The 27,638-nt window shown below is 37.0% G+C and overlaps 2 protein-coding genes across 3 annotated transcripts; one reads left to right on the top strand and one right to left on the bottom strand.

Moving 5' to 3' along the window:
• Positions 1–62: 62 nt before the first annotated feature.
• RTF2 (replication termination factor 2) lies at positions 63–27,573 on the bottom strand. Of its 2 annotated transcripts, none has more exons than XM_074920460.1 (9): positions 27,455–27,573; positions 26,288–26,382; positions 26,091–26,184; positions 25,759–25,898; positions 24,657–24,735; positions 7,208–7,321; positions 4,052–4,106; positions 3,873–3,971; positions 63–1,515 (listed from the first exon to the last, which is right to left on the bottom strand). In XM_074920460.1, the coding sequence occupies exons 1-9, from the start codon at positions 27,521–27,523 to the stop codon at positions 1,331–1,333; spliced, it is 930 nt and encodes a 309-aa protein (XP_074776561.1). In that variant the 5' UTR covers positions 27,524–27,573; the 3' UTR covers positions 63–1,330. The 2 variants fall into 2 exon arrangements, with proteins under 2 accessions (XP_074776561.1, XP_074776560.1); XM_074920459.1 differs by having other exon boundaries at positions 3,879–3,971.
• Positions 11,284–22,085, top strand: LOC141966918 (putative beta-1,3-galactosyl-O-glycosyl-glycoprotein beta-1,6-N-acetylglucosaminyltransferase 7). Its single transcript, XM_074920171.1, has 5 exons — positions 11,284–11,817; positions 14,246–14,373; positions 15,729–16,760; positions 17,217–17,312; positions 17,845–22,085. Exons 3-5 carry the CDS (start codon positions 15,785–15,787, stop codon positions 18,069–18,071), a joined length of 1,299 nt encoding a protein of 432 aa, XP_074776272.1. The 5' UTR covers positions 11,284–11,817; positions 14,246–14,373; positions 15,729–15,784; the 3' UTR covers positions 18,072–22,085.
• Positions 27,574–27,638: the final 65 nt, after the last annotated feature.

Genomic DNA, 27,638 nt, shown 5'->3' with positions numbered 1-27,638 from the left:
GTCCATAAAAAGTTATTCTATACCATCACTGACAAAATAAGCACTTGTCAACCAAACATGAGTGTTATGGTCACATGGCAAGAGGAAGTTTTATTAAAATCATCATCACAGGAATGAAAAGCATAAATATAAACCCAAAACTCAGTAACATACTATGCTTAGCATCTTTCTGTAACAAGCAATTAACAGTCAAATAGTTGTTTGCTGTTAAGAATTTTATGTCGGCAAATAAAACTGTGTACTACAGATGTTGTGTAGGCAGTTCACAACTGCCTGCAAAGTGAAACGTTCTCAGAAGCCAGCTCCAGCCTTGCAGGGTTCCCTCCATCAGCCGCCAATAGGTTTGACTCGCGGGACACTGGTGCCCAATCATTTCTCCCTAAAAAGCCGGTTAAGATCTGCCTGCTTCTATTCTGTCACCACTCATTTTTCTCTCACCCTGTGCAAATGCTCGTATTTTCATGTAAGCTGCTGAATTCAAACTGGCAAATTGCTCCTCAGAGACGTACACAGAACCTTCTGTTTCAGCAGAAAAGGAAAGTCATACTTTTGTCCCACTCTATTCTGATCCTCCAGCAGAAGAAAGAAAGCTCAGACCTGATACCTCCAACTTTAACACACACGCCCACAAAGAAAACCCCCAAAACCCTTTTGGTTAAAAACAGCCTTACATTACAGGGTCATCTTTATAGATAATGATTTACAAGTGAATACTCTGTTATTAAAACCAGGCTACAACAATATGTACAAGAAGAATGTTGTACAAACATTTTTGTGATTATGCTTTCAAATATTCCATCGAGGTAAATTACTTGAAAATACCTAAGAACCTTTAAAGAAACAAGTTCTACTGAGGGCCCAGTGAGCTAGTACAAAAGAAAAGCATTATTGCTCTTTTTACTGTCAAAAAGTTTCCAAAAGTTTGAATTTCTGTAGTAATACATAAAAAACTATCATTACAGTTGTGGCAGATATCAATACAAGGTGAGAGCAGGCAGATCCTTCTACCCTCACTCCCACTACTGAGGACACTAGCTAGTGTGACTGACAGCATCCTGCTGGGAGAAGAAAAGAAAATTTTTTGTGCAAATAACCAATTATTTCAGAATGAGGTCTGCTGATACAACGTGGATTCTGGTGATCTATTTCCTATTTAGCAGAAGTTGCAACTAACACAAGTTCATTAGTTATGCGTAAGTTTATAAGCAACTTACAAACTGAGTAATTTCAGATAACATCAGATTACAACAAAAGTTCTATATCAAGAGTTGTACAGAAAAAGCCTCAGGGAAGGAAAGCAGTAATGAATGTTACAATCAGGCTCATCGTTTCAGAAATAGTATGCCGTGTGAGTAATCCAATTGGAACACTCTTCCTTTGAACGTTTTGCTGAGCTGTGTGATGTAAAAATAGATTTGTACGCCTCAGACTTCTCCTCGCTGTCTGCAATGGATCTCTTCGTAGTAGTAGAAGCAGCCTTTTTGACTTTTCCTGGTACAGATGAATTTCCATTATCTGACAGAGAAAAGGGAAAAGAATGAAGCATGCATAACAGCTTACAATTGATAAAAGTATTTAAACAAAGACGGAAAAGAGTATGTAAAAATAATGTGTACAGAGATGAAGAACATACATTTTCTCAGGGCTATTGCAAATATATCCCATAATTGTACTCAACAGCAAACATGTTCCTAGCTTTTATAATTTATGCTCAAAATACATTTAGAAATCTTGGAGAGAGGGGCATTCTTTCCTACTTGTGTAAATCCCTTGCACTGAAATTCAGTATTGACAGCATTTATTCCTCTAAGTGAAAAATGGCTCTGAACTCTAGTCTTAAGAAACATGAAAGTATTCCACCACCCTGAAGTACTGTTTAGAAATTAGCTACCAAATGACAAAAGCTAAACTTGTGACATACTGTCCTCAGAGAAATCTATCTCCTCCCTTTATTCTTTGCAGAGTCATTTATGACCAATAACAATGGTCTGCATCATTTTATATTTGGGATAGGAAAATACCCATCCCTCTGTTTCTGATAGCATCTCTCTCAGTGTATTATATCTACTGCTACAAAAAAACACCCCTTTCTTAACAACTATTTAATCTTCTCCAGAGTTGAAAGACAGTATTTAAAAAAACACAGGCCAAGTCTCTTCTGCAAAGAAATTAATACACAGAAGTCTGCAGAAACTCTACATATTTAGTTTAACTCTGGCACAACGGCATGTAAATAGCTAGTGGGGAGCCTGTCTGAAAATGCACTTAACTGATTTCTCCATGTAGTCATAGGAATTATATGTACAATCCTAAATCATCACAGATTATACCCTTTTTGTATCTGGAGAATGCTGCTTTTAATGGCACCAATAGTTGTCTGGAAAAAATTACCAAACACTGGGTTTGAAAGAATGAGTATGTATGCCGCAAGTCCAGAAACCTTAGGGTGCCATGTTCACAAATTAATTCCTATGCTACTGGCAGTCCTCAGTCCATGGATATTCCTTTATTTTCCTTCTCTGCTCTTAATCTCTTGTTAGTCAATATAACTGCTGTCAGAAACATAAACCAATGACCTGATATTTCAAAAGGCGTTTGTTGGGGTTTTTTTTATGCTCTTGGAAAAGAAAAATACATCAAACATTATTAGAATTACTAAGTTCCTGAACATCCAAGAGCAATTAAAATAATCTGGAATTAAATATTTTTAAAAGTCTATCCTTTATAAAAACAGACAGTAGGGGGCAGGTAAGTAATTTCTGATGGAAATTCTCCCAGCTTCTCACACAGTTTATCTGCAGTTTGTCATTAACTGTTCTCAGATTCCTCAGACATATTGATTTTTTCTGTGGCTGTAATGAAATGTACCCATTCTTACAGTTTGGTATAAAAATACCAGTATGAATTGGAGACATTAAGTAACATAATATATATCACCTAAAGAAAGGGCACTATCCTCTGAACTAAAGGACTGACAAGTTCACTCGTAGCTGCACAACTTCTGTAGCTACACCAGTACATCCTGAAGTTATTCTGCACTGGCCCCAGTGACACACAGCAAATTAGCAGCTAAAATCGAGGACTACAAGTCAAGTCATCAGTTTGGGAAATTTTAATACACTTCACTGAAATAAAATGCCATAACAGATTTCTTGACCACTTGTACTTCAGGAAAACAACCACTAATTCTCCTCACACTGCCTCTTAGCCAATAAAACATACCAAACCCTCAACTATATCACTGGGTGAGTAAGACTCTCTAATCTCATTCAAGTTGGTTCCCACCAACTTGAAGCAATATTGGAATGACATAAAGAAGCAAATCTGGCTTGTTTCACAATGAACAAAATGCAACGTGGTGAAAAGTGTTTATTATTTTTATTAGTTATCTGCATGACTACAGCACTTGCCAGTCACAAGTGTGAGCAGAGACCCTGTTTTACGTATTTTGAGAAAGTGAATGGGTAGAATAAGGAAAAACGGGCAAACAGAAGCCCTCACACTTTCAGTAGTCAGTTTTGCAGATTGTAAAGCAAAGCTCTGTTTTAAGAAAAAGTTAAATTGACTACAGTTTCTGTTGAACAATGAGATTTGTGCATGTTCATAATGCAGCTTCCTACTCCAGCTTGAAAAGGAAGCCTTTTAGGACAGACTTTTGAAAGAGCGGGTTCTTTGAAAACATGAGCCACAACATTATGGCTCCCTTGAAGGCAGAAGTTGACCTTTTATTACTGAGAAAGATAAAAAAATGCAAGTGAGAGGGTAGCTTCTGAAACCTATGGTACAAAAAGCTGGAGAATTATCTCTCCTACAGTATTTTTCAAAGCAGAACTATGTGTCCCCATTTTTCGCATTTTAGTCTAAGAATCAACACCAACCTGAACTTTTGGTGAAGATAATCTGCCTCTTTTCCCCCGAACTGGAATTGATACAATCCTTTCCATTCTTAGCCTTTGATGGACCTGGAGAATCTAGGAAATTAAAAAAAATTAAATCATGAATCTACTTCTTGAGTCAGAAGGCTACACATAATTTGTAGCTGTGACATTACCTTCAGCGGTATCTTGCTGAGAAGCTGATTCTGCTGGCTTACATTTCTTTGATTTCTGAAACAACACAAACAGAAATCTGGTAATGTACTGAAAGGATATACAATTCCCAACACGTATTTGATAGATACACAATTTCATTTCGTAATTTTAACGTTTTACACAGTGGAACTCTTCCTTCCACAATATTGATCTACACTTTTCATATTATTTCTATATGAAAAAAAAATAACCTTGGGAACCCTGAAGTTACCTTAAAGTTACCTTAAAAAAAAATCGCGTGGGCCAAACCAAACTGTCTGGATACGGTATTTTGGTTTGTATACTTTGCAGAGGGGGGGTGTGTGTGTTATCATGAGACTCTAAACCCACATGGCAGGTCAGTAAATTGCATGACATTAAACAGGACACAGTTAACTAATCAATAAAGACATTTTTCAATTTAAAAAATTTCAGAATAATCCTGCCTCTTATATCTACTTAATTTTATTTAGTTAGTAAAAAATATCCCTCCTGGGTAACTTTCAATTACTGGGCTCTTTGTGGGAGGATTGCTTGGGAACAAAAGACGCAAATAGTTAATCTAAATATTTTAAAAGCATCTGTGGACCAGATTTTCCAAGTCAATTTATGTTTGTCCAGATTAAAAAACACAAAAAAACAAACAATAGCAACAAGAATCCCATTAGTGGCTTTGATGATATAAATGCCAAGCTGAAAAAAGAAAGATGTATTAGAACAGTCATTGGCGTTATTATCACAAAAGATGACTCTGTATACATTCAGGATGGTGTAGGTATTTCGAAAAAGCTACACAAGATCAAAGAAAATAAATATATTTAAATGTGTTGTAAAAATTAGGAGAACCCCTGCTTTCAAGCACATGATTAATGCTTAGGAAAAAAATGCCATACCACATGTTGCTGCAAAGCTTAGCCAGAAGGTGGTGGCAGAGGGTTACTATTCTAAAGGCAAAACTTGGCTCCCCTGTGTTCTTCAGTGTACATGAAAAACCTCTTTTCAGGGTGCTTCCACCTTTTTTATGGGTGGATTTACAAAGCAAAGTTACCTCTCAGTATCTGGCATCTGAATTATGAGATGTTTGTAAATATATGTATATATATAATACATAATAAATACATTATACATATTTCATTATGGGCACATATGACATAGTGGAGCTTGAATAATTTTTTATACTAGTGCTAGCTGCATCTTATGTTTTGTCTCATGGGTATAAAGAAAGGGAGTTTGTGCTTCCTGCTCAACATAGAGTAGGTCCACTCAGACTGCTCCCCTAGCTGAAGGGAGGAGCTGATGCAGAGGTCTGAGCAGCAGTTCCATCCGACCCCAAACTAGAAACTGCCTTCTGATACTGGGACTGGAGCTCACAGCCCTCAGATGAGAGCAAATGGTGTCAGTGATAGTGAAGACTAGTTCTAGCTGCAAAAAGATCAGCTGGTGCAGAAATGCAAGGTGGTATTGCAAAACCAGATCAGAACTTGAGGATAAATGCAAGATGCCTGCTGAGATTTGCAAATGCTGTACCTGCCTGTATTACAAGTCAGAACTAAACAAACAAAAAATATTTTCATATTGACCCAAGGCATATAGACCCCAAAGACCAAAGCATGATTCCCTTCTGTCTGCCACCACAAGCGACTGTGCTGACACCGTAAGAGACGGAATTGCTCAGCACACTCGGGTACTAGTTCTTTGTTGCACAGAAGTTGGGGACAGCACCAGCTTTCAGACTATTTCAGATTATTTGAACAAAGCTATAGATGCTTTGTTAAGGCCACCCTCCTAATGGAAATCGAGTGCAATCGGCCACCACTTTTGGGGCTGATGATTAATCTACTGAGATTTGCAATATTCTATCCTAAAATGATCTTTAGAATTCTTTCAAACATTTAATTACCAAGTACTGAATACCCTGGAAAAAAAAAAAATCTGAAAAAACAGCATGAGATCATGAGATTTATAGCCAGAAGCTATAGGGCACTAAGCACAGAGGCTTTGAACAGAGACGAAACAGAATAGCAGGATTTCTATGGGTCTCGTTGTGTTGCACAGGCCCAGTGATGCTGTATTGGCACAGATGAATAAAGACACTATGATGAGAAGGAATCATATGCTCACTGGTAAGTAAACACATATTTGTTTCAAAACAATCTAGGAAAACATTTGTATGCCATCTAACCCTACAGGCAGACAAAATCTTGCGCAGTAATAGGGGTGAGATGATCAACCTTCATCTAAAGTCTCAGTTGCTGAAAGTGTCAGTCAATGATGATTCATGCTCTTGAGATTCACCTAAATCTGTGTGGACTCTGGACTGAGTCAGCACTGAAGTTTTTGATGGCTTTGTCATCCTCCAAAATAGCAATGTCAGTTCAGAAAAAAAATAGCAATGCTGAAAAGAAGTCCCACGCACAGAACTACTACTACTTCACAGAGTAGTAGTATACAGTAGAGTATGTAAGTATACAGTAGAGCTGCAATTTCATTTATTTCCACAGCATTTTGCCTGGTCAGATTTAAAAAAAAAAAAAAAAAAAAAAAAAAAAAAAAAAAAGAAAAAAGAAAAAGGCAAACACCTCAACAGTATGGTTACCAATAATCACTCAGGTCTGCAAGAATCACAAAACAAGACAAAATTTCCAAACAGCGTTCTTAAGGAATCAGACCAGGAATCTACATATCCCAATATTGTGTTTCTGACTGTGGCCAGTAGAAGATGCTTGGAGACCAAAAAACTAATAACCTGCCATCAGGAATTATCATATGAAATACAGGGAAGATTTTGTTCATTACTAGAATTAAATAATATACAAGCTTTTTTCATGAAAAACCTAAAGTATAGCTGGCACGCTGTCCATTTCACCTGTAGCATTGAATTGTGTGATTTTCAGGGCACTAGGCACTGCCTGCTAGTCAAAAGAAAGTTTCAGTACATACAACTTCAATATGCTATTAGCAAAATATGCACACGAGCTCATTACTTTTGAAGTAACACCGAAGTGTAACAGAGCTTACAGAACAAATCCTTCCATCTGCATAAAGATTAGCAGACAAAGGTATGCAATCTAAGAGCAGATTGCATTATAGACAAGAATTCTTTCAATTTTGTTTTAAACAATGTATAAAAATATTACCTTTTCCAATTTACTTTTAAGTCTTCTATCCTCCATCCTCTTCTTCAATACTTCCACATCTTCTTTATTACCATTAAGGATAATCACATCTTCCTCTTGAAAGGGAACACCACACTTCAAGAAAAAAAAAAAAAAAGAGGACAAAACGTGTTATTTTCAAGATCTTTATGCTGGTGAACCTTTGTTAGCATTAATACTGTGTTTAAGTTCTCCAATTCTTCCCCTTGCTTCTACATCTTTTCCAATAGTTCTTTTTCTTTTAATACAGTATAATACATCTTCTCACTGACAGCATCCCTCTTCACAAAAAGGAGAATAAATACTCATCTTACTAGTGAATCGTGGACTTCTGATAAACACATTTAAAAGCAGCTCACATACCAGTCTGCACAGCAGATTGTAAACGAATTTCAGAAATATTAAAATATTTTGTTCTTCTTCAAAGCCCTATTCCATGCAATAGGGCTATGGAAATTGCGTATTTATTTCACTACCAGTCCCTTATAAACAACACTCTTAACTATTCTTTTTTTTAAGAAAAGGTCCCATTGTGTATTTTCTGTTCATGGGTTCCTTGTTTTACCAGCATAAAATGTACAATGACTAGATTAAACAAGGTGGTCCTAACTAGAATCTACTGATGTTTCTGAACACCACAGCTAAACCCCAAAACATTAAAGTACTTTCTGGTTGTTTTTAGTCATGAATGCATTTGATTAAGATCTAAGCATTCTGCCATTCTGCTCTAGAATCTGTCTTTCAACTTACTTATAAGCAGTTCCTTTACAATGACTAGGAACACCACCAGAGGTGTTATTCCTCTACATGCAGTACAGACAGCACCAGGGAATTTTTCCCTCCATCAGAGACAGAAAAATTTGGTTTGGGATTTTTTTTGAAATTGTTTTAAAAAGTTTTTACATTACTATGGGGACAAAAAGGAGTCATAAAAAGCAGCATTATTCATTAACCCAGCTTTGCCATCTCATTGTCCTTCATCTGATTTATTAAAGTTTCAAAGTACATTTCTAAATTAATCTGGATAATGCATGTAATGTGCGTCATGTAATTCCATATTTGTTTTCTGGTTCAAGATACAGATGTTTCACTGTGCACTTTTTCAGTCATTTGGTGAAGTCAGCACACTGATTATGGATGTTTCTCTTCTAAGACCTCCATTTCCATTTTTTTCGTTGTTAAATGCAGAAGATTTCTGTCAATCTGCAAGATTAGTTTATAATCCTGCCTCTGTCATTACTCTTCTGTTTTCTAAACAAATGTTTAGAAAGGTTACTCAGGTATTTGCAGTAGGATTAAACAAATGAAAGGACACATGGGACAGTACTTTATGACTAGAGTCTGTTCAAGTGATGAACACAGTTTAAAAAATGAACCTGAACACAAGCAGTCAGATTGATTATGAAAGAGAAGCAAGGGCTACGGAGATGCATCTTATGTAAATCCAGCAGAATAATAAATCACACACAAGAAATGGGTGAGTAGCCCAAATTTTCCCATTGCTGCTCAATGAGCTAGTGTTAGAAATACCAGCTTGGTACGATCTCAGACACTTGTGAGTGAGAAGTCTAGAAAACCAAGACAGACAATCAGTCTTCATCCTGAGGGAGGAGCAACTGGCAGCTGTCTTGATTCTAAAGAAGCCCTACACATTCATTTCTAGTGGGGTGTTTTCTGAACACAGCATGAAAGACTGGCACCCTCAGAGGCTAGTGATTTAAAAAGTAATTTCTGCAATAATTTTTTAAAACATATTCTGTTAAGCATACAAAAATAAGTGGACATTTTCTCCAAGTAAAAGTTTATATCAAAGGACTCCAAATTCAATAAATGTTGCCTTTTGAAAAAGCAAGCAAATCCAGGTTCCCATCTGGAAAACACAGGCGGAACTGTTCTAAAGTTAAAAGTATTTACAAGAAACAGGGAAATAAAAGACAGAGTCCTCTTTCCACTCACTGAGACTGGTAATTTTTTGCCATGACAACAGCCAGATTATATTACAGAGACCATACCTTTCCAAACACACTTAAGTGCAGCAAGTTATAGGCATAGAACCAACTCCACCTTCCCAGCTTTCACTAACTCCGGTGGGTATGATTTGTTGTTGCATCATACATGTTCAAATATTTTTAAATTGTCAGTACTGTTGGAGGCAAAGGTTTAATTCTCATTTTTTTAAAAAAAAGCTCACTATTGCTTCATGCATAAAAAGGAAATTTTTGTCGAGATAAAAAGCAGAACACAATTTCAGTCTTGCAAATTCAGAAAGACCGTTCCTTCAGATGAAGGTCTTCTGGGGCAGATGTTTGTTTTATGGTATCACACGGTCTCCCTTGCTGTACCTTGTTTGTATTGGGACTTTAAATACATATGAAGGTATTTGCTGCAGTTCCTTGATGTTTTTGCAGCACCTCGAATAGAAGACATTCCTAAATGAGACTGAACTTGAAAATTATTCTGAAATGGACAAAAGCATTACAACAGCAGCTTGCAGATCTGAATGCAAGATTCAATCTGTAATTGAAGAAGAGCTGGACATTAACTGAAATAGATGCTGACCAAGCAGCATAATTTTTGTCTAAAAGCTCTGTCAGGGTCCAATTATAAAAGCGTGTTCAAAACCGTTTATATCTAAATGGCTTAACATGCTTGTATGAAAGCAATTATTTAAAGGGTGTGCAGGTACGATCAAAAAAGTCTTCAAAGTCTGATACTTGCAAATTTACATACCCTACATACCCCATGGGTACATACATACACACACACACAATCAACTTTACAATAGAACAAAAAAACCCAACCCAACCCAACGACTTAAAATGATAAGAACAATAAAGGTATTATGTGCTATAAAAGACGTTAGTTTAGGCATAATCTTTTAAACTTGGTTAAAGAAATAGAGACATTACTTTTTCAAATAATGAAATCCTTCTGAATTTCAAGTTATTTTAATATGATAGGATAGTTTCTTATTTTTGAGAATAAAATACAAGAGGATTTATTTAGTAATAATGAAATCTTAGTTTAAGGGGATTGCCTGAATTCTCACATTTACAGTTTCTTCATAAGTTTCAGCTATGTAAGACAATGGTTGTACCTTCTTGCTGTAAACTGCTTTTGATGGGGACTTTTTTTTTTGTGTGCAGCATCTAAGATGTAGTTTCATCCATGACTCCTCCAGTCATGATATAATACAAATAAACAACAGGCAAATGTTTTAATATCTAAATGCTTACATACAGTTTAATGTCTTACAGGAAACCTGATAGCTCTTTCCCAAATTATAAATAGTAAGCTAATTCCCACAGTTCACCCAAATATGACCATTACTAGGAAATGCATAGGCATGAATACTTTCCCAAAACAATTCCCACCAGATTATGGAACCTGTATGACCACAACCTGACTGTGCCTCTTTAAACAGGGTAGTACTCAGAAAAAGGATTGAACAGACATCTTATTGAACCAAGGACCGTATCACTCTTCATTTACCAGCCACGCAAGCTCATGTATTGTCTCTTGTAACAGTTAACTAAAACCATGTTTTGAGATAACCCTTCCAGAGATTTATTCATTAGAAGCTCAGTAGTGTAAGATTTGATGAACACAATTTTTGACATTGCCACCCTACTCAGACATACAATGGGTCAAACAGTAAAGAGTGGAAAGTCTCCTACATACTAATTCACAGAATGTGAACTTTCAGTAGTTGTAGCACCTACTAAAAAAACCACTGTCCAATCAGAATCCTCTATTTAGAGTTTCCCTTAAAGTCAGTGATAATTTTTTATCAGCCATACCTGCAGCTGTGCCTTAGTTTACTTTGAGATTTTCTTTCTATGTATTTCTGACCAAGATGCTATTTTTATCTGAACGTGTCGAAAATATACAAGCCTTCTTACTCGTTTCTAGAACCCCAAATTCCTAATTCCAGTAAATTTATGCTGCTAACTTTTCACTTATTAAAAAACCCAAGAACCTTTATAAAAGTAGTAGCACAGTAAACATCCAGTTTCAGGAGGTATTTAATTGATTACCTTTTAAGCTGCCTGCTATTAAAAATGACCAGAGGCAATTCTTTGCTATTCTTGCTGCACATTGGAAAGTTTCAGCAGGCAAACAGTTAAGAACTGGAGGAGGAGGAGGAGAGGGTTGTTTCCTTTCCAGTTCTCATCATCCAGCATGCTGCCTTAGCAGTGCAGAGGTTAAAGCCTCTGAGGTAAAGCAATACTATTTATAATCATCAGCAATGTACTCTACATATTTGAAAGTCTGATTTCAGTCCTTTAAAGGCTGTCTCAGAAAGAGTGGCAACAGAATTTGGAGAAGCTCAAGTTTTCTCTCATTACCGTGAAGCAGAGGACATTTCTGAAGCCAAACAGCACTACTGCAGAATAAATATGCTAAGCATTGCGGGAAGCCAGATGAAGTCCTAAATGAAAACATTCACGTTAATATTTAACCCCTTTCACTTACACGAGATCTCCACACAAGCAACAGAATGAAGAATGCTGTCTGAATTCTGCTGAAGGACAATGGGACTCTCTATTTATTTTTATTATGCTGCCGTCTCCTGGCTAATTTTGTACAAGGTAAGACTGAATAAATTAGATTGTAGGACTTCAGGTCTTTGCTTTGCCTTTATTAAAACGTAACACGCTTTCATTTTTGTAAAGTAACAAGTATTTTCACTTCAGAAAGTCCATTTAACTTAAAAATACTCGAATCGGCAATAAGGTTAATTTTTTTCTTTTACTTTGTCACAGATGTACAGTAGGCTGGAGGTCATGACTACTGCTGTTGTTTGTATTATAAAAATCACAATACTTATGAATAGTTGTTATGTTCTGTTGCAAGCAACTTAATTTTTTTACAGCCCTACAACTTAAGGGTTTAAATAGCTTTCACAGTATTTGTTTTAGATTGTTATGAGGTCAAAATACACAAGGAAAAAACTGTGTACAGGAAAACCAGAAAAAAATAGCAAAGATGAACTGTTAAACCTCCACAGATCTGTTGAATATGTATCAGTAAATGCCAATGCAATATTTTAAAGTAAGAATGCTTTAAAATTTCTAAGGCATTGGGTTTGATAAAGAAATTTTTTCTTTTACTTGATGCATGTCACAACACAGAAGCAGAATTGGAATACTTACCCAGGCTTAAGCAAAAAGCAAAGCAAAGTAAAAAGCAGTTAAAAGCGCTGATTTTAACATTAAGTTTTTAAAAGACTGAATTAGCATTACTTGTTTACAAATTGTCTACACTAATGCCTGCATAAGCACCTTTCAGACAAAAAAAAAACAGACATGAAAAGATTTGGAAATAAGGAGTTAATGTAACCATTTTATTGGAAGATGGAATATTCCCAGGTCATACAAACTAAATTTTAGCTAAACTTTAATATTAAGCAAATACAAAGAGTACAGACAAAATAGAGTATTTAGAGGTGCAGTGATGCAGTCCAAAATCCTACCGCAGGAAGAAACAGTGAATTGTGAAATGATTTGTTACTATGAAATACACAGCAAAGTATACAGCTAATGGGCTCTTGCTGAACTGAGATATTTCACAGGGTTGTTTTCAGGCATAAACATAATTCCAGTCTTCTCTAGAGTTTACCTTTTTAACTGAGATAGAGGAGCTTCGGCTTACAACAATTTTCTGTTAATATCCATAAAAGAAGCCACAAGGCACTTGAAAATCCCTGCAAACAGGTTGATCCATGAAGAATGTCAAACACTACTCTCAGCACTTCTGAAAATTAAGACAACGGCACCCTCCAAATTTAGAAAACCTACCCACAGAAAAGGTTCGGTTTCAGAGAGCCATTCTGCTAACAATAAATACCTGTAATGGCACTCTTGTGTAATAAAACTAAAAGCTAAGATAGTCACAAACTGTGGTATGCCTGGACAGTGAATCTTCTCAGCAGTATGACATCTTGCTCTTCAAGGGCAGGAGAAAATACAGTAGCATAGTCCTTGACAGCAGACAGTAGCACAGGGGCTGGAGGATTCTTCTAAGTGGCAAATTTCATGCACGATGGGACTAACACCTGCAACTGTAGCTCTAAATCTGGTAGAACACGAACAGGAGGTCAGTGCTTTCATTCTATAATATACCCTGAAGCTGAAAGACGTCAAATTCTCTTCTCATAGGCAAGGCTTCATCATTTAGTCATTCCCCAGAAAAAACATGTTAACGCTGGAGAAGGAAATTGTTTATTCTTATCTGATAGTGGGGTGTTTGTATACTTTTATGCTGCCATATAAAATATAGCTTCTAGATGCCACAGAGTTCAGTAGGAAAAATCCATAGTAAACACTTAACCTGAAACATCCCTGGAAGCTATTATTTGAAGGGTAATATGAAACAAACAGGTTATAGCTTGGTTCCCTAGGGAACTATCCTTTGCAACCTGTCCACAAAGATATATTTAAGGAAAAAACATGGTAAGTATGCACGTATAAAGTCCCAAACATTTCTATAGCTGCCCAGTGTCTTCAGTGTAATTCTTATGTCCAGAATGAACCTTCCCTGTGACGTATCGAGATCTCATCACATTTACTGATTCAGAGCAACCTCAACGCTCCTCCTGTAATTATTCGCCCAGAATAAAACAGTTTTTCTGACTCCAGGTCCGCAAAAATCACTGCTTCCCTAACAGATACTCCCTCTCCCCAGCTTCTGCTATTGGGTACATAATGGCCCTTATGCAAATCTATTTTCAGCCCTGGTAGTCAGCTGGTAGTAGGCTACAGCACTGGCGTATTTAATTTTTACTGCGAAAACTCTGGCTTTCACCTTTCTGTGGCATTCCTTTTCTCCTCCTTTCTGCACAATATTGAAAGCTTGACATGGATTTGATTTGCTGAAGTTTTTTGTTCGAATGGATTAAAGACTCACATCAAGCTTGTTTACCCAGTAAATGTTATCCCTTAGGAGCTGTGACAAAAAAAATACTCTCCTGGGATCTGATTTCCTAATGTTTTTCTTTGGCCTATGCATTCAATGCAGACTGAAGAGCACTGCTGACAGAACATACAAGCAAAATGGATGAACCCTCCACCTAACATACACCACCACTTTTTGGAATGCGAAGAGGAAAAGCGGCATTCTTCCTGCATGAAATCCAGTGCATACCAGTAAGGACAATAAGATAAATACATTCCTTCCCAAAGGCCTAATAAGATTTTAAAATTGTGGTAATATAAAGTACCCATTCTCTTGGTTCAAATTCTGTACTCTTAATGCTGTTTAAATTCTATGCCTCATTTCTACTTTAACTACAATGCCCTCTTTATTTTCAAGCTTCTAAGACAGATGTATACGGAGTTTTCATTAAAAAAGTTCTCTAATGAAAACCTAGAGCCTTCTAACCACAACAGCGTTCCTATAAAGAAGCTACCTTTACAAAAATATGCTGTTTCTCTGTTCCTATGTAAAACCAAATATACTGCGATGTTGACAGATGCAAAGTGTGAAATATTTGAAGGTGAAATATAAATTTTGTTAAAAACAAACTAACTGAAACGAAAATAAGAGAAAAATAATTAACTTTAAAATAAACCCTTTCTTAATTTAACTATTAAGCTTAATGGCAGTTGATAGACCTTTCCCCTACCCCTAGTATTTTTTCTAGGATGTTATATACCAGATGCTTCAAGGATAAAGACTTAATATAATTGCTGTGGGATTCAGGACTATTGCACTCATTCTGCTGACTTTTCAATGAGGTATACATAAGAAAAAAAAAAAATCACAATGGAAAAACTCCTGTGCCATTACTGATCTAAATTACACAGTTATCTCTGAATGCTAATACCGGCAGCAGTGTATTTATCTCAGGATATGCACATATGCTAAAAATAAGAAATGAGCTTTGTCCACATGTTCTGTTTTCCAAAGCACTAATACAAAGATGTCAGAGGAAAAAAAAAAAAATCTCTCTAAAACACTCAGAAACACTTCCTGACTTCATAAGGATAAAAACCAGTGTATTCTGTGGATTATGTTTTGTTTAATAACTTTTCTGCTTATTTAATTTACTGAATTCTGGTCCTCTGTCAGAACTTAAGGTTTCCCAGGCCTTAAGGAAATCTCAGCTGTCCCTCAGCACACAGTGCTCACACATCTTCCCTGTTCCAAAACTAGACCTTGACCAAGCACTGGACTCACCTACTGACACATACATTGCCTCAAAGTATAAGAAACTTCTATCTGATGGACTAGCCCCCCCACCTTGTTCAAGTAGTACAGGGTACAAAGTCATTTTGGGTTCTCTGGATAATTTTGTTTGCCCTAGAAAGCCTGCTTCATGGCTCTGCAAGTACCATTTCCAGTGGCTGAGTACACTGCGGCATGAGCACGGGCACAGAGTTCCTCCTAGTAACTGGAAAGAGAGTACTCAACATTTATAAATGCATCACTAACATGTCATCTATTAAAGAAAAAATTCAAAAAGGTTGTCTCCCTGTCTTTATCTCCCTTTTCCTTTCAGATAATCTGAATGCTTAATTAAACTATGATGAGAAGACAGTATCTGGAAAATAAAAGATGAACCCACTTGATGCAACAAAATCAGGATTTTTAGCGTGCATTGCTGTCTGTATGTTCATCTACACTTTTATCTACCTAAAGGATACACTTTCTGAAGAGCAAAATGAACAAAAATTTGATGAAAATATAGTAGAGTGTGGTTTCTACCCAGATGAACTTTGTTCAGCTCTTTTTGTGGGGAAAACTGCTGCCTTTAAAATTGGAAACTTCTGTCAGAGTACCTATCAACCTAAAACACTCAGCTGCATTCAGACTTCGTGCAACTGCTCCATGGTTTTGAAGACTCTGCATTTTATCACAAGACCACTCTCAGATGAAGAAGGAAATTTCTCATTGGCATACATTATCACAATTCACAAGGAGCTAGAAATGTTTGTAAAGTTGCTAAGAGCTATTTATATGCCTCAGAATATTTACTGCATACATGTTGATGAAAAGTCACCAAAAGATTATAAAGCTGCTGTACAAAACATCGTTAATTGCTTTGAAAATATTTTTATTTCCTCAAAAAGAGAAAATGTTGTTTATGCAGGATTTTCAAGATTACAAGCTGATATTAATTGCATGAGAGATCTAGTTCATTCCAAAATTCAGTGGAATTACGTTATTAATCTATGTGGTCAAGATTATCCCATTAAAACAAATAAAGACATTATACAATACATCAAAAGTAAATGGAATGGTAAAAATATGACTCCCGGGGTAGTCCAACCACTTCATATGAAACACAGGACACAGGTTAGTTACAGAGAATATGTTCATTCTGGAATGTCGTATGTGTATCCAACAAAGAATATAAAAGCTAAACCTCCATATAATTTGACAATATATTTTGGTAGTGCCTATTACATACTTACTAAAGAATTTGTAGAGTTTACATTGACTGATGCACGTGCAAAAGATTTGCTTGAATGGTCAAGAGACACGTACAGTCCGGATGAACACTACTGGGTCACACTGAACCGTTTAAATGGTAAGATGTTACTTCTACTATGAATAACCCCTGGACCAATAGCATTGTAAGGTCTCTGACATGGAGAGCTGGTGAGCTCCAATTCAGAGCTTAACAGTATCACTTGAGTTGCGTTGCGTAACTATGGTAATTTCTCCAGCCTTAATGCTGCCCTTTCAAAAAGTCACATCTCCTGATGGCTGAGAAACGAAAGCTTGATTCCAGAAAAGTACTACTTATGGTGCAGACCATTAGCTACAAGGCTAGAAAAATGTTGCTTAAAAATTTTTTGCCACATGAAAGCTCATGCTCTCAAGAAATAAAAAAAAAGCAGTAAAACTGAGAATTGTCTGTTCTCATGATATAAATATCTGTAGATAAATACTTAATGTGGCTACATTTAAAAAGTCCTCAGCAGTGAGAATTTTCCCTGTAATCATTAGAAAAAAATCTTACCAGAACCTTATGTTTTTAAAGATGCTCCCGGGGCTACACCCAATGCAGACTGGGAAGGAAACATACGAGCCATTAAATGGAAAGATCAAGACGGAACCATACACAAAGGCTGCAAAGGTAATGTGGATTTTGATCATGAACTCGAACTTCTGACTAGCATCCACTGCACATTACATATTACGCTTTAAACTACCTAAATGCGCCTCGGTGGTCACATATATTTTATTTTGGAAGTACCAAATAAAACAGAAAGCCACCCTACTAAATTACTCCTCTGTATCCAATCTAAATAGCTTCTGATATATTCCTGCAAAGATTGTCACAGTACCCATATACTGATAACCGTTCTTTCAACCTCCAATTACCAATGCATTGACTTGACCAGTTTTCAGTGAAGAGTAAGGGGTTTAACTTGACTAGCATGTTTTTGAGGTATTTTCACCAACACTAGGTTAAATCTTTTCCATTTGAACAAAAATGAAAAAGGAAAATAGTGCTGACCACACAGAAAGCACACAAAAAATACTTAAAATATGTAACTGTACAAACCCAGCACAGTGAAGTACTGCATGAGAGTGATACTATTTTTTAAAAAAAGGATCTGTTCAGCTTTCTGCTACTTTCAGATACCTTCAATTTGTCTTTACAGGTCATTACATCAGAGACATTTGTGTCTACGGACTAGGGGATTTACAGTGGATTATTGAGTCACCTCATTTGTTTGCCAACAAATTTGAGCCTGCAACATATCCCCTTGTTATGGACTGCCTAGAGAGACGCTACAGGCTTAAAGTACTGCTCCAGGCAGAAGTCCCGATTGAAGATCACTGGCGTTTTCAGGAAGAGAACTACTTCAACATGAAGCTGAATGTTTAACTAACATCTAAACAAGTGTTCAAAATACTGATAGAAACCATTATCATTTTTAGCCATAGACTCCACTTTGTGCATTACAGCATGAGGGTAAGCACAATACTGTACTACCAGTCTGCCAGTGAAATTTATTTATTACAGTAAGATAAAGAGCAACAACTGCTAATGGGTTAATTCTCAAAGAAAACGACATGTTTAAATCTATAACTTACTGAAGAAGTGGGGGAAGTTCATCATCCTTTAAGTGACATTTAACTGGAAAAATACATATTCCTCAGGTCTGCAGCCAAAAAAAGGACTAATTGGTATGAAAATAATAAAATGGAAGCAATGACTGAACAAAGGTAAAATATGAAGAGCACAAGCTAATTAAAGTCATGTCTACTGTATGTCTCATGAATTATTTTGAATAATGATGTTCACACTAAAATATCAGAGCTTGTAGATAAGCAAGTGAAAACCAGTTTCAGATACAGTCCATTTCACTGTCCTTTTTTTTCTCCCCATGGCCAGCTGCATCTCTAATTTCATTGTGTAGCATGGCAACATCACTCTTGCACGACTCAGGCTTTGCTCCTAATGAAAAGGGTATGTGTGCCAGTAACAGTGGTAGGGATCCTGCAATGTATGTTCACCTTTAAGTCCCTGTTTCTGAGTCTCTGCAGGAGTTTAGGGCCAAGAACAAAGGAAAACTGAGTGAGAAGCCAACTTTCAATCCCAGTATACCTGATTGAGCAAATCAAAACCTCCCTGAACCTTGCAATCAGAGTTAACACCTAGCAGCACCAGGACAAGCATCTCATTTCTCAAACCCTCTGCAGACCAAATGCAGCACTTGCTGATAAGGAAGTGGCTTTCAACACACAACACAGGCAAAACCAGGGAACAGTAATAAAAAAAGAACAAGGATCCAGCCCTTTTCCAGTCAAGAGCTGCTTCTTCCTCTTCAGGACTCTTTAAATTTACAAGCTTACTTGTTTATAAGCTACAAATTATAAATAAATGTCTAGGAGCAATTTAGATGTAAGCTTCCACATGTACCTAAAATACTGCTTTTACAAGAAATCTGACTTTCAGATTAAACATTCTTCCAGAAAAATCAAATGAATCAACATAAAAACCCAACAATAGAACATGAAAGTTTCTTATTACAAACTTATTCCCAGGTTTCTGTACTGCTTATTTTCCCACATGAGTTTCTTGGAATTGTAATTTCTTTCAAATGAACTTTAACCAAAGAAAGACCATCTGGCCCCCATTTATTTACAGAAACTTACAAACTCAATCCAAAGGCCTGTACTCAGTTTCATGTATAATCCAGGATTTATCTTGTGGCTAAATATTGTGGGAGATGCTTTTTTATGGAAGAAAATTAAAAAAAAGGCAGCCATGCAACATGTTCATACCGAGCTTGTTGAGAGTCCCTCTGAAAACCATTACTGAAACTAATGGGTCTCTGGCATTTATTAATCATAGCAATATTCATAATTAATTTCTCTCCAAACCACACCCAGTCTGCTGCAGGGCACTGCCAGCACTTACCCACTTCATGTTGTCTTTTAAAACGTGAACGGAACGTAGCTTTTTACTGTCACTCCAGCAAATCCAGTATCCTGCTTTCACCTTTTGTCACCATCACAAAGAACAATCGTTCTGTATCACTTCTGAATCGAATTAAAATGATAAATCCAACAGCAAGGCACTATATAGCATGGGCTTGTTTTGCAGAAACTGAACTACTTAAACTGGGAAAAAAAAAATTTGCATAAAAATCCCTCTTATTATATTTTATATAATTTAGGTATGGCTTTACCCATGTCAATCCAGGAATATCACTGAAGTGTGATCCTCCTTCCTTAAAGGTTTTAATATTTTAAACAAAGTGTTTATATGTGTAAAACTCCCAGGAAAATTGTAATTAAACAGACACATTCTCAATCATTAAGAAACAGTATTCTACTTGTTATTCTGAGTGGCCATAACCACATAATATTATTAAAGGATTTTTTCTTCTAATAATGGTAAAAAATTAAGTAAAAAAGCTGAGATCGTTTAAACATACACAAAAAGTGTTCATTACATTCTGTATGCGTTATGTTATGAGTAGATTGATCAAAACTTTTAGGTCTCAACAACCAGTGTTTACGAACTTTTGGTGACTGCTGATCTAAGAGCTTATAGTGTCAATGTGACCTTGTTCAAGGAAACACTTCGCTCTATAACATACTGCACACACATTGACTCTGTATCTGGAAGATGTATGCATAATTTCTGTTTCAAAAAGCCCGAGGCACATGTTCAATAGCTCTATATCCAAGTTAAACATTTGATTAAGTGTTTTATATGTCAGACTTTACTAGTTAGGGTGTGTATTAGTCTGTTGACTCTGAAAACAACTGCAAAATAAATTTTGAAGTGATAGAAGAAATTACATTTTAAAATGTAATCTTGTCCTTAACTTCCAGAGTGACTGCCTGAACTCCCAGAAGGACTTCCACCACAGATTCAATAACCACTATGCTGACTCCAAACTACATCTAGCGCACTATTACACCAATAGTTACTTCTCAGACAGAAGAGTCAACATCAAAAACTGACAGTGGTGCCTTTTTCAATCCCCTAAAAGTGAGGTAAAGAGACACTACACACTGCTAGGTATTATTTTATTCCATCATTTCCAAAACCATTATTTTTGTCAAATAGCAGACTTCCAAACAAGAAGGCACCAAAGATTGCCCATGCAAGAATCTAAGTTTGGATAAGCCAGTTAGGAATTCCAATCACTTTGGGCCCCACCAAAACCTACAGACCAACACAGCTTAGCACTAATCTACAATCGTCAAGTACCCACCAAATACAACAACAGTGAGTAGAAAGACTTGCTTGTTCTTTTAATTTTAGTAGTCTGTTGGAGAATCGATCACAACAATGAATGAGAACATCCTACTCAAAAGTGCAAATTTTAAACCGACAATTTTCATATCACATATTCTTCCAAACCAGGAAGCAGGAGGAAGCAGAAACCTCCTGATCTTAAGGGCTTCTGCTACAGAATACAAATCACAAAACTCCATTATCTGGAAGCAAAGTTGTTTCTCTTCCTGCTGATTGAGTCCTATCCTGAACATTTTAGTATGTGACTTAGTACTGATAGGTTAAATTTTCTTTCTCACTATAAAAAAACCTCAAAAATATGGCTCAACCAAAATAAACTTCTGCGTACAAAGGTATTATAACCTTTATTTGTATTCGTAAGTTGCTCTGCTTTAGGCAAAGCTCTCTTTCAACTCTTTTCAGTCTAAATAGTTAGAAGCTTCAAAATTTGTCCCAAGAACTTCATCTAACAAGCTTGCTCCCCAACATAAACCACCACTAAAATATTCTCACTGCTCTTTCAAAAAAAATCTCTGGCCAGGAAGTTTTATATTTTGGCAAGACAGTTCAAAGCACTTACCATTCAGGCAATAAGAGACAACCTCTCTCTCAACACTGCTAGTGTTTGCTTACCATGCAAGTTTTCACATTTTAATGTTATTTTTTTAACTTGACTCCTTCAGTGTACTGCTACTTAAGATGTGAAGCAAGAAAGAACAGTTTACTTACAAGGGAGGTAAGTCACTTTACAGTTGCCTTACTAAAAGTCCTCCATCCAAGACAGTTTCCTCTCACATTCTTCCACCCTTCCTTAGCATCAATACAGTCTTTTCAACAATTCCAGTAAAAGCGGATGTATTTAACATTGTCAGCTCTTCATATAAAGTTTTTATTGAGGCAAAATATATTTTTTTGAAAAAGAACTCTTGTAGAATGACTGCTTCACTCTCCCTGTACCTAGACTCCATAAAGCCTTTCAAATCTACTACTACAGCAAATACTGTCGAGATAAAGCAAGGAACGCTGAATTCTTCATCTTGGCATTTTTCATTTCCTTGAATTAAACAAAATCTGCATATGCATTCATTTTTTCCCTAAACACATTTCATGATCTGCGTATCACTGGGCAAACAGATTGCTTTATTTCTTGTACGAGCTGCCACAGAAAAAAATTAGAAGAAAACTGAGCAGTGAGATAGCTGTCCGTGGGACTTCCCACAAAGTGGTAAGCATTCCCATAAGCCAAGCTAGAAGGCCTGGAAAGGAAGCAAAACTCTGCTCTGAGCATAGGAAAGAATTTCCTACAGTTTCATGAAGCACAACATTTTATGATATACGTCTTGCAGCACATAAATACACGTTCATTATCTAGTTCAGATGATCTAGTTTAAAGAATATGAGTGTGAAGGTGAGGACTGCAGAAGTGTTGTTTGGTCTCCTGAATATTTGTATTCTCTGGTGAATGTTTTCACTGCATCATTACAGCATCTGTTTGACAAAGTCCTTTGGGAAACCGTTGCTGTTTACAATTTAGCAGACTATCAAGAATGCTCTGTAGGCTCACAGGCAACATTAATGCACAAGAATAGCTTGTTTTGAAAGAGCTTTCTTGAATTTCACAGTACTGCAGAAGAGAACTGCCACACAGCTCCTAGACTGACACTTCTCCAGTCTACATCCATGCTATAAACCTCATCCCCTGGGATGACGTGAAAACACAGATTCTGCTAGCTGAAAAAAAAGAGACTGAATACACAGCATAAACAAGCAAATACAGGATTCTTCTTTTTGAACTGCTCTCATCATGTCACCCTCTGAAGTCACACAACAATTCCTCTGCACAGACATGGAGGGGGCACACAGGGTTGGGCATCTGGGCACATACTTGCAGACAGAAGTTGGCAATGCCATGAAAAAAATGCCGTGGCTCATATGGATCCCATAGGCTGGATTTTGGTTCAAAAACCGTACTGTAATTCTTAAAATACAGCAGTTAGCACCAGTAGAAATAGTATAAATATATAATAGAAATAGTATAATATGGCAATCCACAGCATTCAAACATTCTGTACTTCAGATATTTTTTGCATTTTGAAATAACACGTATAAGAGAAGGATTCTATTTATTAATAAACAATTTCTAATCAGAGCATATGTACAATATACAACACTTAATTTTCTTCCTTCTTCATTAGTTCTAGTTAATTTTACTATATGCCCCATTGCTCCATAAAGATAGAATGTGCTGGGGGAATGCTGCTAGTTAATGCTTTGGATATAAACAAATTTAGCTACCAGAAAGCGTGGTAACCAGTTCCCCGTGATCTTATTTAGAATAGTTCTGGTCCCCTTCTTGATTCTGAATGCAGAACAAGAACATTATCAGTATATATCAAAAAATCTACCAAATCACTCTTTGACCTGAATCAAAGGAAATGTGGACTAAAACATGTTCTCCCAGCTGGTTGCCATGGTCTTTGTGCACCAAAATCCAACAATGAAAAGATGACAGACTAGATTATATTATATTCACTTCATGATTTCTAGAAGCATCCTTCTGAATATTCTGAAGAATTCTCATGTATGTGAAACAGTTGCATGCAAATATGAGGCTATGACAAATACTGATTATGAAAAATCCAAAAAACATGGGATTTAGTTTTTATAAGATTATCAGACTGGCCAAACCACAGCCAGAACATCTCATTCCTGCATTTAATTATCAAGTTACATCCATCTATCAACAAAATTTTAGACACAAACAAAAAAACCTCATTAAAAATAAATTAGTATCTGCCAACTGGAAAGCGGAGCTATTAGGACTAAACCAGCATTCTATAGAACAAAATTAGCTTTGAATGCAGCAATATGAGGCTAAACCCAACTAACAATATTCCACACCACCTGCAACAACTTACCAAGAAAGTTTTTCCTTCACGAGTCTTGTTTCATGCAAATATACTGTTGTTTTATCAAATACCAGAGTATTTGCTGAAACATAACACTGTCTAAATGTGGCAACCATCACCACAAATCTCACTGATAATAAAATCAGTGATAGGAAAAAAGAATTTGCAACTTTGATCATTGCCCCTACCTATAAAGAAACCAATATAATGAGACCAAACTAGCACTGTAAAATGAAATGCAGTCAGTATTTTCTACAATAATTCATGTAATTGCTGAAAATTCTATGAAGAGTTGCCCCAAAAGACAACAGAAAATGTCCTTTAAAAATACAGCGATCAAAACATAACCTAAAAATGTAATCAGTTTAAACACATAAAGCAGATACTGATAAAACATAAACCACATGCATTAAGGAAAAAAAACCCAACCAAACCAAACACTCAACACCCCAAACCAAAACCAATCACCCTTTCTGAAACAGAAGTGATAACCAAATAGTTGAAAAACTTAAATTTCTAAAGTAGTTATTGCAAAATCAAACTCTCTGAGAACAAAAATGTTCATTTCTATAACTACTTAGAAATACATTTTTATTAAAAAAGGCCATGTAGAATTATTTCAGGCCATCATAAAACAGGACTTTTACAAGTTCCATTTCAATCTGCATATTCAGATAAAAAAACCTACTTCACAACAGGGGATATGAATGCAATTGTATATATGTACACACAAGCATGTACCTGTATCTATATCTGTGGAGGTCATATGTGACTCCACTGCTACTAAAGCTGAAGAAAAACTCACCTTGTGACAAACTTCTGATTTAATTTCCTTGAGAGCACGTTCAGAGAACACACAGCCACAGTTTCTCAAGAAGCAAAACCTTCAAAGAAAAGACATACATTTTTAAGAAACCCTGTGTCTCAAAGATATATGCGCAGTTTTTATTTAACACAGAAGCAACACTACAATGGCCTAGCAGGACACAGCTAACTTTATAAATTTTTGCAGCTAATCAAGGTATCAGCACCTTTAAGTAGACACTTACTAATTTGCACAATGTAAGAACTGAACGAAAAATATTGGGTACATTAAACCACAACACTTACTTTGTTATTTCATTTAGCACAGGTATATGACAATCTTTCAAGGGGATCTTAGTAAAACAAACTCCTGAGATGATGTTGTACATTTGCTATAGGTCTACACAGGCTTCTCTGGAATCACCACTACTATCTGTTTTACTACAAAGTTATCCTATTTGAATGGTTCCACCTTCCACCAAGATTCCTGGTTTCACTTTATCCTGACTCAAGCTCTCACAAGTGACCCTCGCCAAGGTCTGTTCTCTCATGTCTCTCCTGTCCATGTGGAAGATTCCTGCAAAACTGTGTGAAGCAATTATGCACACAGTTCATGTGACCCCCTTTCCTGAGAGCTACGTTCCCAAGAGCTTAATCCCTTCCTCTCTATCACACTCAACTGAATTAAAAAATACGAAGGTGGCTCTGATAGAAATGGTTTTACTTTCCAGGTTCTCTCTTTAATTCCACCTCAGCATCTCCTGGCTAATTACTCTCTGGAAGAAGAAAATACTTTGCAACTATCAAGCTGTGATCCTGGCCTCTTCTCACTCATCAAGGTTAACATGCAGAGAAAAAAGAAATTGCTAATTTGCCCAAATCAGGATGCAAAGAAATGTCCATCCTCGGCCCAATAAAAATAGATACTATTGCATGATTAGAATAGACAGACAATCCATTCCTATTCTGATCCTAACACAGGGAGAGGTAGAATTGCTTGATGCGACACAAACGGAGGTCTCATCCAATCTCCCTCTGCTTGCCCATACCAACCTCCTGTGGTTTAGCCCCCAAAAACTTACAAAATCCAGAAACTTACTGACCTATGTCTTCCATTCATTTCCAATCCCACCACAGGGCATATAAAGCGTGCAGACTGGAGGTCATCGTATTTGTCACCTTTTATACTCTCTTTATCACCACTCCAAGCTGGATTATCTGCAAGGTTTAGTTCTGTTACATTCTGCAAAAGAAAAATGCAAACCTTAAGCTGTTTACTAACGGTTTTTAAGCCACGATAACATTCCCTCAGATTTTTTCACTGTAGTTTATTATTTTTTATATTTTTAGTATATAGTGAGAACACAAGTAAATTGAGGTTTTGTAACATGTTTCAACTTTCACAGCACTCTAACATTAGACACAACCTGTTTACCTTAATGCTCTTGATATGTGATGCAGCTTCCATAGGAGTTTTATCAGATGATTTGTCCAACAAAAATTCAATGATGGCATCTTTGTTATACAATCTGTAACATAAAATTTTTAGGAGTCAAGTTTGATTCTCATAACATTCTTTCATTTATAAATTAGTACCTTTTAATATAATGGTCTATATGGAAACATTCATACCTGCCTAGCTCACAGGCTACAATTGGCCGACATAACTTCTCTTGACTCAGAGCACAGTAGTACCATCTTGCCACCAACTCAGCACTTTTGTCAACCTGAAGAAAAAAAACATACTCATGATTTTAAAATAGCTTTTAAATTTACAAATTATTTAAACATAAAATCAAGTAATACTTGAAGCATTAATCATATCCCTGGGTATCTCACCAAGCCTACTTTCTTCATCACATCCAATTTAGTAAAACTTTCTAGCAAAATTCATGGCCAGTTTGAGGATCTATTTCTATCTATTGAACAGATTTCTACATCATGGAACTTGGGACCTATCTTCCTAACTCAGTTTTCTTATTTTTTGCCACTTCCACCTGTGTCCTTCCCCTTTCATTCTTTTTTGTTCTTCATATGCTCTCCACTAACTTCTTCTCTCTAGTTCTATGTCTTGCCCCTGCTTGGATCAACTATCAGTTCCACTCCCTGTAAGGAACAAGATAATAAGAAAAGCTAATTTGTGGGTGTCTGGATGCAGCCTGAACATCTAATTTAAAAACATGAATTTCATGACACGTTAGGCCATAAAAGAAATGCCAAGGTTCACAGCTACTCTGATAGTTTGGAGTGGGGAGGAAAAATATTTATTTTACATCAGCGACACTTTCTGTGGTATTTTTCCCAATCTTCATCCACCTATGAACACATATGATGACCCGCTATATCTATTATCCTAAAATATCCGAAAAAGAGAGCCCAAGTAACGTTCAGAATGTAAGCAGATAGAATGCAGAAATGGACAATGATCTGGTCACACTATTAAACAATCTACAAAGTATTGCCACCAGACCCCATATCCCTAAGGTGAAAGAGGCCCCCAAACCCCATGCGTTCACGCCAAAAAGCCCTCCAGAAGACAAAAGGACCTCCACTGTAGCGCCAGGCAGTCACCCTGAAGCGGTACCAGCAGACCGGCCCAGTGTCGCACAAAAGGGCGCTCTCCTCCACCCTGCCAGCACCAGGAGCGCCATGCCCGGCTCACAGGCACTCCGGGACGGGCAGGACTGACGAGGCCTCCGTAGGGCCTCTCTCCGCCGGGCCGAGGCCCACAGTGCGGGCCCCCAGGCTCACGAAGCCGACCCGACAGCCCCCTGCCGCCCTCACGCGGCCCCCTCCAACCTTCTCGATTTTGCGGGGCCCCTTGACCAGCTCGTGTCGCTTGGGGATGGTGCCGCCATCGCATCCCATCTCGGTCCCGGCAGCGCTGCTTCCGCGCCCGCTTCCGCCGCAGGGGTCACACTTCCGGTCGAGGGAGGGACTTCCGGCGTGCCCTGAGCGCGTCATTGCTGCTCCATGGCAACCG

This window comes from Athene noctua, chromosome 16, assembly GCF_965140245.1.
Source record: "Athene noctua chromosome 16, bAthNoc1.hap1.1, whole genome shotgun sequence".
In the NCBI taxonomy this organism is placed as follows: domain Eukaryota; kingdom Metazoa; phylum Chordata; class Aves; order Strigiformes; family Strigidae; genus Athene; species Athene noctua.
The sequence above is the reverse complement of the archived record's forward strand: the minus strand, read 5'-3'. Positions and strand labels throughout refer to the sequence as shown.